The sequence below is a fragment of the Periplaneta americana genome, chromosome 6 (genome assembly GCF_040183065.1).
Source record: "Periplaneta americana isolate PAMFEO1 chromosome 6, P.americana_PAMFEO1_priV1, whole genome shotgun sequence".
NCBI lineage: Eukaryota > Metazoa > Arthropoda > Insecta > Blattodea > Blattidae > Periplaneta > Periplaneta americana.
The window spans coordinates 76681514-76693810 of record NC_091122.1 but is presented as its reverse complement, the minus strand read 5'-3'; the positions used below and the strand labels follow the sequence as shown (position 1 = coordinate 76693810).

The window sequence follows — 12297 nt, the reverse complement described above, 5'->3', positions numbered from 1 at the left end:
GATGTAGTCCATGGGCTGCTACTCTTGTGTATAGATGGCGCAGGTGTTGTAGTTGACTTCCTTCCATTTGCTGTTTGTCATCGCTGGGGTGCTGAGGAATCTGTAGTTAATGTCTTTTGCTTTCTCTCGCCTGTCTTCCAGGAATCTAGTGCTTTGTAGTGTTGGTACTAGGCTGTGAGTTGCCTTCAGGTCCTCTATGGAGTAGATTGTGTATGCTAAAATATATGCTATTCTGCTTTGCATGTATTTTGAGAAAAAGAGCATTCTTTTCAGGTAGGCTACAATGATAAATTAACTACACATTTGGGTATGACAGTGGTTCTTTTATCTGAAGAAGAATGACATGGAATTGACGTCACCTGCCAGATTCAGAAAGGATACAAAATTCAGTGAGTGAGAGTTGAAGAATGTAGCACAGTTGTTTGATAGGGAAGAATTAGGATGAAGAGGCAAAATAAATGTTGCGCACTTGAAGATATGAATAGGTAGGGACTACTGGACTCTTCAATCGACTGATTAACTGTGGACTTGAAGAGATTTTATGTTCCTTATTGTAAGAGGGTATTATTACATGGAAGACATTTTGATGCACGATGAAAAATAATTCAGTGTGAATGAAATAGGGTGAAGTATTTTCTTTTCTTCCTTCCTTTCTTTCTTTTACTTTTTTCTATTTTTTTTTCTCACTGAGCAGAAATGATAAAATTCACTAATACTGTAATTATATACATTTACTTACTATATTCAAAGTTTCTCAATTTTTCAAATCCATGGCATCTTTAAACTAGAAGAGTTTGCTGTAATGCTCAGAAGCAAACTTGCAGCACTCAACTTATTTGATAATTTTATCTAGTGTGAAGTTGTTAATATCTGCCCTGTCTCTTTTAGCTCTTCATTCACAGTAATTCCAATATCAGATGCACTCTACAACTTAAACATTAACATTATATATTATGCTCATATTTCCAATATAAGAGAGAGTAAATCTGTAGCTCGTATGTGTGCACAATGCAGTTGGGTGCGTTTTTTTTTTTTTACATAACGACAATTTTGCTAGTTGATATTATAGTTCATTACTTTAAAATAGTTAACATTGCATTTCAGTATGCTTGTATCTAGCTTCTCTGTTATATTTGTAAATTTCAGGAAGAGGCATTTGACATGGATATAGTAAAAGAGGAGGTGAAGGTGGAGGTAATGAAAGAGGATTATCAAGAACTTGACTGAGAGGTGAGTGTATTATTGAAGTGTTCAGTTAGTGCTTCACTTTGCTAGTTGAAGTGAACAGTGGTGTAGAACATGCATTGTTACATATTATTGTACTGTACAGGAAGAAAGTATGATCTCGCCATCATTTGTCGAGTACTGCTTCACAGGTGGCTGTGGGAGCATTAGTGTAGGAATAGATACATGCAGAACTATTGTGGAGTGCATAACATTTATGTAACAAATAAACCTTGACACTGGCTTTCAAGAGTTTGCCAATATTGAATTTTTATAAGATATGTTCCATTGTTTTGAGTAATCTAAACCCTTCTTTACTCCCATATAATGGGGGAAAAATTGACATTACATAGAGACTGAATTCGGTTTGTGACATTGTTGTTGATAGTAGCGCACTTCAGAGATTTTATTTCTGTTGTATTGCACTTAGAATTCATCATTCATTCATTGTTTTATGCCCAAGGCCAGGTCTTTCACTGTGGGTATGGATGCCCCTCCCTGGTAACTCTATAAAAAAAAAAAGGCTATCAGACTAAAAGATAAATAGACTGTATTGTAAATCTCCGATCCTTATACACAAACTCTATACAAAACCCCATGCATACCACCAACAACCAGCCAATAAACACCGATGACAGGGAAGTTCCTCCAATTCTACAAAGTCAAGTGAGAGCAGCCATCGAAGAACTCAAGAACGGTAAAATACCAAGCGAAGACCGCATATAGAAAGAACATCTGAAGAAGGGGATAACTCACCTATTGAAACCGCTCACAACAACTTAAAAAAAATCCTTCAATCCCAGGAACTGCCAGAACAATGGAAAAATAAGCAAAATCATACTTCTACATAAAAAAGGCACCAAGGACGATCTGAACAATTAGAGACCCATCAGTCTAATGTCAAATCTATACAAACTTTTCTCGAAAATAATCACGTGAAGAATAACAAGGACTGTAGCATGCCCGATTAAGCAGGCTTCCATGCAGGCTACAGTACGGTAGACCATCTACAGTCAGTGAAACAAATCATTGAAAAATCAGAGGAATTGAACCTACTCCTTTACCTAGCATTCATAGACTACACAAAGGCCTTTGATGCAGTAGAACACACAAGTGTAATTCAGACAATAGAAAGACAAGGAGTCGAACCAAAATATACCCAGATACTCGCTAAACTCTGCAGCAATTCACACGCCAAAGTAGTCGCAGAACTTGAGGAACAAAAATGTAAAATCGAGAGGGGAGTGCAGCAAGGAGACCCAATCTTCCCAAAGTTATTTACAAGATATATTCCGAGAACTGAACTAGGGAAAGAAATACGGAATCACAATTAATGGATATAGGCTCACAAACTTAAGGTTTGCTGATGACGTGGTACTATTTGCCAGTAAGGCAAGTGAGCTACAAGATTTGATCCAAGAACTAAACAACAGCAGCAAAAAAGCCGACCTATCAATGAACATGAATAAGACTCAAGTAATGACAAATAGCCAAGACATACCAATCACAATTGACTCCAAAGTACTACAGTATGTACAAGAATACATATACCTAGGACATCTGGTAAGAATAGAGAATAACTTGACCAAAGAACTAAAACCAGAGTAACGATAGCATGGAAAGCTTTCTGGGCTCTAAAATTCGTTCTGTTAGACAAAAAACTAAGCCGAAAAATCAAGATCAAAACACTAGACTCCTGCATTTTCCCATCACTACTATACAGATCCGAAACTTGGAACTTGACGAAAATACAAAAGAAACGCATTCGGTCTGTGAAAGAAAGATGGAGAGGAAAGTGTTAGGATTACCCCTTAAAGACAAAGTACCAAACAACAGGATAAGGGAAATAACCAAATTGAAAGATGTACCAACTTAAAATGGAAATGGGGAAGCCATATGGCGAGGCTCCAGAACACCAGATGGGCGTACATTTCTACAATGTGGACCTCTGCATGGCAAGAGACGACGAGGCAGATCAGGAACAAGATGGGACGACATCTGCAAGGAGGAAGCAGGAGCACACTGGACCAGAACTGCACGAGACCACATCAGCTGGAGAGACATCTGAAGCATATGGTAGGAAGTGCTAAACACGATCATTTAGTGTCCGACCGGAAAGAAGTGTGCGAAGTGCGGAGTGACGAACATGATCACACAGTGCTCGATCACAAAGAAGTGAAAGAGGAATAAAGAGGTGAAGTCTGGAAGAGATCCAGTGACTGCCTAGAATTGAGCGAATCCCAACGAACCTAATCACTTATGCGGACTAGCTCCTCGCATGAGTCTTGCCAAGTTACCCCTCGCAAGAGGAGGCCTTAGTCCTTCAAGGACAAATCGGCTATTCATTCATTCATTGTAAATCTAACCATTAGCAATGGCTGTCCCACCTACACTACATTTTTCCAACTTGTTTAATACAAATCTCACTCACAAACAGTATTGCCAACATTCTACATAAATACTATTCAGTATCCTAAACATGCCGCCCATCTAATTAATGAATATTAATTACAAAATCTATGAACGTAATAATGTTCATCTTGAAAAATATTGTCCAATATGCTAACACAAAACGTAATTCAAATATTGTTCAAGTTTGGTAACAAACACAACTTTTGTATATGTCTTTTGTAAGTCCCACGTTCAGTTTTGATTGTCACCACTCTGACTAGATTCTCCTTCTCATATCCACTTCTGTAACTAGTCCCTTTCTCCACAGTAGTGGGAGAAGATTATCTTCTTTGATGAGAACTCCTGATCCCTTGATGAGGTTGAGCTACTCTCCATACCATTTTTTCCTTTTCTACAACTGGTTCAAGTACTCCAGTGACCATTTTTTCTATATTTGCTGAGTCATCAGTTGAACATGATTCCATCTAAACCAGTAATTATGTTTTAGGTTTATTACATTTACATCAGGTGGCGTAAGGAAGTACCAATAAGAAAGTGACCAGAAGCCAATAGATCAAGGCCATATGGATCATTGGAAAGTGTGATAAGAGGATGAGAGTTTAGACATACTTCGGTCTGACACATTACTTGTATGTAATTCTTCATAAGTTAAACATGCATTTCCAACTACTCTCTTAAAATGAAATTTCAATGACCTTATCCCAGTTTCCCATAAACCACTCACGTGAGGGAAATTTTGAGGGATGAAATGAAATTCTATACCCTGTTCTGCAGTAAAGTCTTGAATTTCTTCTCTGTTGTCAGACGAAGTAAGAAGTTCTCTTATCTCTCTGCTTGCTCAAAAAAACCTTTTTCCACTATTACTACAAATTGCAATATATAAGTCTCGTCCAGCTGTAAATCTTAATGCTGCTATAAATGCTTTTTATGTCAAATCTGTCACTATTTCTATGTGTACAGCCTTCGTTGCTAAACAAACAAATAATGCATACCTTAGTCTTGCTCTTCACCGAACCTTGTTTGATGAGAAACGGTCCACAATAATTTATGCCTGTGTGTATGAATGATCTTGAAATAATAATACTGCCCACCCTGAGACATTGTCTTTTCTGCAGGTATGGGTTTAAAGTCTTTAAAGAACTAACTTTTGCCGTTTGTAGTTAAAGCTTATATTTCTTGCTTGTAGATTTCTAATTGTGATTGTCTAATGAAGATCACTGACATTTCATCCAGTTCTATTATTCCTTTTTGTCAGTAGTCCGTAAGTAGAGAGAACTTCCATATGCTGCCTTGCTTGCATCTGATAATCCATGAAGTTCTATTTCTTGAATGGCTTCTTGACAGGTTATTAATGTATCAATTGAGGACGTCACCCGAAAAAGGGCGTAGCAAAATGTAGTTCTGATATAAACTAAATTCAATGTTTATCAGCTGTCAGGTTCATCATAGTTGTATTGAAAATAGATAATTTAACATTGAAGAAAAACTTCTGCAACACAACTGTGATGAACCTGACAGCTGACAAGCATTGAAATTAGTTTATATCAGAACTACATTTTGCTCTATACGCCCTTATTCGGGTGACGTCCTCAATTATTGTAATCGTGTTCATAATGTACAGTTGACTTTGCAGGTTAAACTATGGTTCGAAAAATGTTAATCCTATACAGAGAAACACTGCTACAAAGTGGAAGTTCGGGGACAGACTCTACACTGTGTTATAACATTCTTATGGAGCAAAAATATTGTACTTTTAATGGTTGAGTGTAACAAGTATGAACTGCACTTATTATTTTATTTACTAATGTAATCTAATATCATTACTGTATAATACTCATATTGTACGTCTTCTTTAAAAACTCACTTTATTTGGTCAGTGGAATCAGTTGTGAACAGCTTTCCTTTAAAGCTTATTGTTTAATGGTGCCAACGTGTAATAGATGCACCTGTTCACTGTCTCACATTCCATGCATGCCATCACTTCACTTGTATTTTCTGGAACTTCATATTTACTACTTGCAGCCATAGTTACTGTTCAACTGAAAGATACTGTACTGTCGGATTGAAACCTCTAAAGTGAGTACATCTGCTATGCTTACCTGGTCTCATTGGGTAATATCACAGTAATGCTTCTTTCACTGATGCATCTCTACAGCAGATCCAGTATCACTTACCAATAAACAAACAGGTAACACACTTCGGCGTTAGACCCAATAACGAGGTTAAGAACACACAATGACACCGTTTCCAACTTATACACAGTAATACACAAGGTTACAGTAGACCTAACTGCTGTTGTTCACAGTTTAAAAATAATGGTATTCACATTCCATTTGGTAATTGTAAAAAACATAGTACTAGAGGTCGGAAAAAACAACTGGACTGCTCGAATTCAGGAATATAAAGATACTGTATATCACAGTCTACATAAACTTCTTAAATATTTGTGAGACATGATTGCACCCATGATATTCTGAGGTGCGGTATAACGGATTTCTCTACTTCTTAGTATAATAGGTACTTCAACTCGGAACACCAGTGGATTTAACAAAATTAGCACTATTGATTTGATTGCTATTCTGATTGTCTGGAGATTGACTAATGAGATGTTTTGATTACAGCACTTCGAGCAATGACAGCAATGAAACGCCACAGCTCAAGTGCACCAGAAATGAAATTTGTGTCTCCTTAGAGAATCCTGTCAGTGGACGTGGAAGTCACAATGACGACCATTTGACTGGAAGAAAGAACAACTTGCAATCACAGTCTCTTAGTCAAACAGACAGAACTTGCTTTAAGTGTAATATTTGTGGCACATTGTTACAGAGTCTTAGGAGTCACAAAATGCATATTCGCACACAATGCCAAACGAACATTCAAATGCGATAGTTGTGGTAAATGTTTCTTACAACCAGGACATCTAAAAGATCACAAGCGTACACACACGGCCGAGAAGCCATTCAAATGCGAAATCTGTGGGAAATGTTTCTCCCATTCTGGTTCACTAATAACCCATGCTCGCATTCACTCTGGCGAGAAACCGTTCAAATGTGATATATGTGGCAAATATTCTCATTCCGGAACGCTCTCTGATCATTTACGTACGCACTCTGGAATAAAGCCATTCAAGTGCGAAGTGTGTGGTAAATATTTTGTACAGTCTGCAACACTCTCTGCCCATGCACGGGCGCACTCTGGAGAAAAACCGTTCGAGTGTTCTGTCTGCGGGAAATGTTTCTCACACTCTGGTCATCTAAAGGAACATACACGTACGCACACTGGCGAGAAGCCATTCATATGCTCTGTTTGTGGGAAGTATTTCTCACGTCTTGGAGTCCTGAGAATTCATGCTCGCACGCATACTGGCGAGAAGCCTTTCAAATGCGAAATCTGTGGCAAATGTTATTCACGCTCTGGAGTACTTTCAGTTCATTTGCGAACGCACACGGGTATAAAGCCATTCAAGTGCTGTGAGTGGGAAATGTTTTACACAATCCGGATCACTCACAGTCCATGTACGTAAGCACTCTAGCGAGAAACTTTTGAAATGCTCAGGCTGAGAGAAATTTTTCTCACGATCTGCAACACACACAGGTTTTTACTGTATTTAAGCATATTGGTTTCTCTTGAGTTGGGAGACCTTGGGGTAAATGCTGCATTCATGTACCCTGGCAGATCATGCGCTTATGTATAGCAATGTGATTTGTGTACAGATTCTAACTTGTGTACAAATTTCATAAAAATTTGTTAGATGGGATTGTTTATTGTTACAAACTTTCCCTATTAAAGGGTTTCCACAAAAGCAAAGTTTTATAAACAATTGCATTTAGTGAATGTAAAATGTTTCGTTACAAATTAAAATATGAGGTTTGCAATTTTCACTAATTTTCACAATCTTCAATCAAATCTCAAATAAAACACAGTATTTTTAAATTCATAAACATGATTTCTTAGAATTGAAAAAGACTCCTTAACAGTGATAATGGCCAATCTAAGGAAGATTGCTTTTATCTAATCCCACCGAAGTCCAGAAATTAGAAAAAAGTTTGGGAAGGTTAGCCATGCTCCAAAAATCAAGTCCATTAATGTCAAATTATTTAGATTGTATTTTAGTTTGTAATCGTTTGTTTAAATGGGCCCCTATGAAGGAGATGTTCCTCTTCTGCAATCATAATCACTGTTCATGTACAGACAAGTATATGTTACCTATAACTTCTGTACAAAGTTTCATAAAAATCTGTTTGGAGAGAAGTTATTAATTTTGGCTAATTGCACTCTCTATGAAAGGGTAGTTTCTCATACAAACGTAATTAAGACTTTGTATACGGAAATATATGCTGCCTGTAACTTCTTCACAAAATTTCATAAAAACCTGTTATATAGGAGAAAAATTATTAATTTGGTCTAAATACATCCTCTATAAAAGGATAGTTTCCCTGATACAATCGTAAACAGTGTTTGTACACAAAAACTATATGCTACCTGTAACTTCTGTGGAAAGTTTCATAAAAATCTGTTGACTAGAAGACAAGTTATTAATTCTGTCCTATTAGATTTGCATTTTGACCCAATGTGGAATGGTCTCTGGAATTATTCCTCAAAATGCGATTCTTGCAAGATCTTGTTTGCATATGAGAATAAGCAAATCCGGCTATGTGCATTGGGAAGAAATTTTTTCTGTGAAACTGGCTACGTAAACACAACCAGGACTATGATACACATAAACATAGTACTTACTGTGTAATCAGATGCTTTAGCGCTAGAATGTTCTAATAACAATGAGTACCGGTAATGATCTAATACCGCATTTATATGTCTGAGAGTAAGCTTATTGATATATATCAGTCTTGGAGAATGAAAGAAATTGTTTAATGAAATTAGCTTCTGAAGCCTGTGCAAGTGAAGAAAATTTCAGCACTGGAAATCATAATTGTTGATAGGAAACGTAAATTTAAGTACGTATCTATTTTATTAAAAATTTTCTGAATAAATTCATTGTTTATTTTTGTTAACTTCATTTAGTTAAACTGTGACAGCGTTAAAGTAATTGATTCTGAAAAAGTGTAACTACGAGTGCAATATTAAAATAACGCAACATTTTGGTCCATAGTTTCATGGGAAGGGAAAAAGCAACTTACGACCAAGTCTGAGAAGGAAAACTACACAGAGAGAGGATCCAATCAAACAGTATGGATATGAGTTTTATTTACCTAGAGAAGATGAGATAAAAGTGACAGTACGAAGAAATTTCTTTTTGTCAACCTTGGAGCTTAAGAAGACTGTTTTAAATACTAGAGTAAAGAATTTGAACAAAGTAACAGAATATATAATTTTGTTTTATAATAATTTATAATAAATGTATTTGGAAAATCAAATATCAATGAATGGGAAATTACTATTCAAATTTTATTAGTGCAAGAAGCGAAGGAAGAAAAACATAATTGAGATTGGAAGAAATGTCAATCATAATTTAATGTTAATTTTAATGACTGCAATAATATAATTACAATGATTATGCATTAGGAATTACACTATATTAACATCTTAATGGCGACTTTGGTCAACACAAATAAAGATATCTGATATGAAATGAAAATATAAAGATGCTATTGATACTGTTTTCCGTGAAAGAGCCTAACATCAGTTATTTTAAATAATAAATAAATTAAATATGGTTGGGAGGTTGGGATAGGCAGGGCAGAACTCGACATGCAGCCTCATCCTCATGATGAGTTCTGGCTTGTTTCAGTTCATATTTAATTAAACAAGCAAAGAGCTGCATTTTTTAATGTAAATTTTATGTATTTTAATTACCTGTCACATTGGATCCAATTCTACTTACAGCTCTGAGGTATTTTTTTTTACATCTAATGTGTTAAAAAATAAGTGTACGAACATGAGACACACTTTTTCAGATATAGGTTTTATGCTTTTCATGATAATTAAATTTTTTATAGTGTTGCTGTTTATATTAGCATTTTACAGTTTAATTTCTTGCGCTGCGAGGGGTGTTCTTAAAGTAAGTTCCAAAAGGATGTTCCAAAAGTAAGTTAACGGGAAGATATTTACAAACCATTTTTGTTGCATTCTATTCCCCACACTTCAATTACTTCTCAACACAATCGCCACCATTATTGAGGCATTTATCGAGTCGTGGCACAAGTCTTTCTATCCCCTCATTGTAGAATTCGCCCGCCTGCAATGCGAACCACTCCCACGCTGCTGTTTTCACTTCATCGTCGCCATCAAAATGTTGACCACCGAGGAACTTCTTGAGGTGCAGGAAGAGATGAAAGTCACTCTGAGCCAAATCCGGGCTGTAGGGGGGGATGGTCAATTTGTTCCCAGCCAAATTTCGGGATGAGATTTTGGGTGTCACGAGCTGTGTGTGGCCATCTCCTGACCATTCCATCACTAATGGCATCATCACCATACACCTCACAAAGTTGACGATGAATATCGGCTGGTTTGTTGTTTCTCGCATTCAAGAAACAGATAACAGACCGCATCTCACAGTTGGCGGGGTGCTCGATCACTTTAAAACATTTCAACTGATCACAACTAACCATACACACGGACTGAAGCTCTGAAACTGCATGCACAGCTTGCCTGAGGACTGAAAAAGAAAACACGCACGCGCAAAATAACGATTACAGCAAGCGACGGCTATAATTGAAAACGGAACTTACTTTAAGAACACGCCTCGTATAATACGAAAGAAGTACTGGTACATACATTAAATCATGTAATATCTAGGACCTTCAACAGATGTGTACTAGAATAAGTTTCGCTTAAGAAAAATGACTTTATGAAGGAATTAAACAATATAAAAAAAAGGGAAAGATAGATGACTTTTTATTAAGCTTAAAAAGTAATAGGATGAGGAAGCACGTAATAATATGTTGTAATGCAGAGACGAGTTGAAGCATGTTTCATCATGCAAGAACATATGATCTGGTTATCATCCTTCACTCTCAACTCTTTCCCTTTATTGCTGAGGTGACGTGGCTCATGTGATCCATATATTATGGAAACATTGGAAACCCAAAACACATTACATCATCCAGTGCATTTTCTTCATCAAGAAAATTGGGCAGTTGTAAATATTACATATTGCCAATAGATGTGAAACGTAAAGTATGGTCCCTGGTTGCATACAAGAAGGGATCAAGTGGCGACTCACTGAGTGCTTCACATAGCAGACATATTACCGCCACTGTTATACCTGGCTTTTTTTTAGGATGGGACAAGACAGTTAAGCGACTGAGCTTGGAACTACAATGTTATGTTGCCAATATGAACTACCATGCTGTCAGCTTATGGGAGCTAGCAATTAACTTTAGATGGCTGACTTTAAAATATTAATTGATAATTGACGCAAAGATAAAAAAACAATACAAAAACCAACAGAGAAAGAAAGATGAAATGTATCAATGCTGACATTGTGTGCACAATAAATATCGCCAAGAGAGCTACTGGGCATTCACTACGTGGGAACGGTAACTTTGGCAACTCAACAGTTGTTACCATAGCAACAGGCTTACATGCTATGTGACATTCAGTTGTTTTTCCGATTGCAGTGCTAATGTCATGTCCCATCTTAAAAAAAAAGATGTATAGTACCTCTTCATTTCTGCTGAACATTGAGGATTCAGACATTGAACCTGAGGAAATCTCTATTTAAATCAGTTTCAGTTATTCAGTATTAAAACATGTGATTGTGGACCTAGAAAAGTCGTCTGATAGAGTGGATTGGAATAAACTGATGGGGATCCTAAAGAAAATTGGCATGGCTTGGTAAGAGAAGAGGCTTTTCAGTAACATTTATATGAAACAACAAGTAGACTGACCAGACGTCCCCGGTTTTGAGTTACTGTCCCCGTTTTTGCCCCTGGAAATTAATTTTGTCCCTAGAACCTTTGATTTTGTTTCAGTAACATTTTACTGAAACTGCTACGATTCAAGGCCATTTCTGAACGGTTCTCAGTATCAGACAGAAGAATCAGCGAGCACAGTATAAGATATTCTGCATTCTTCACGGAAGCGTTAGAACTGCCGCAGCATCCATTTTTAAGTAGTTCAAAAAATGAGAAATTTTGTGACAAACCAATGGGTGAAAAGTGGTATGATGTTTTTCAACATAAAAAAAAATCCATTCCATTTCAAAATCTTCTCAAAATAGTGTCATTAATCATGTGTCTTCAGTCAGTAATTCATCAGTTGAAAGATTTTTCTCCACAATGAACTCAATCTGGACTGATGAAAAGTCAAGAATAAAAAATGGAACAGTTAAAGCTTTTTTACAAATGAAAACAAACTTTCATTTCTCATGTGAAGAACTTAGTGTGAAGCTGTATGGGAATGAACAGAACCTTAAAAAGATACATTCTTCAGACAAATACTTATAAAATGTGTGTATCAGATATCAATGTGTACAATACTATGTAAAAGACTTCCATGCCTGCATCAGTACTGAAGTTGAATTCTTAGCAGCTACAATTATGTTTAACAGTTAGGTATATTTATGCATTTAATTAAAAAAAAAGGTTAAGATACTCTATAACAGGGATACAGAACTGGCGAGAGAGGGGTGGAAAGCATGGGGAAAGCGTTGGTTCCCTGTCCACAGTTCACCGGCGTTGAATGATGTATCTGTGGCCC

General features: G+C 36.6%; 1 protein-coding gene and 1 long non-coding RNA gene across 3 annotated transcripts in view; one reads left to right on the top strand and one right to left on the bottom strand.

Moving 5' to 3' along the window:
• The window catches only part of LOC138701432 (oocyte zinc finger protein XlCOF22-like), a 106290-nt gene extending 94932 nt beyond the window's left edge, over positions 1 to 11358 (top strand). Inside the window, exons 8-9 of one of the 2 annotated variants that reach the window (XM_069828308.1) lie at positions 1147 to 1230; positions 6258 to 11358. In XM_069828308.1, the coding sequence (XP_069684409.1) occupies positions 1147 to 1227 (81 nt within the window). In that variant the 3' untranslated portion in view covers positions 1228 to 1230; positions 6258 to 11358. The remainder of the gene's footprint in view (positions 1 to 1146; positions 1231 to 6257) is intronic. The other variant, XM_069828310.1, reaches the window with a different exon arrangement.
• LOC138701434 (uncharacterized) overlaps positions 1 to 12297 on the bottom strand; it is a 42085-nt gene that overhangs the window by 28021 nt on the left and 1767 nt on the right. The gene's annotated exons all lie outside the window — the stretch shown is intronic.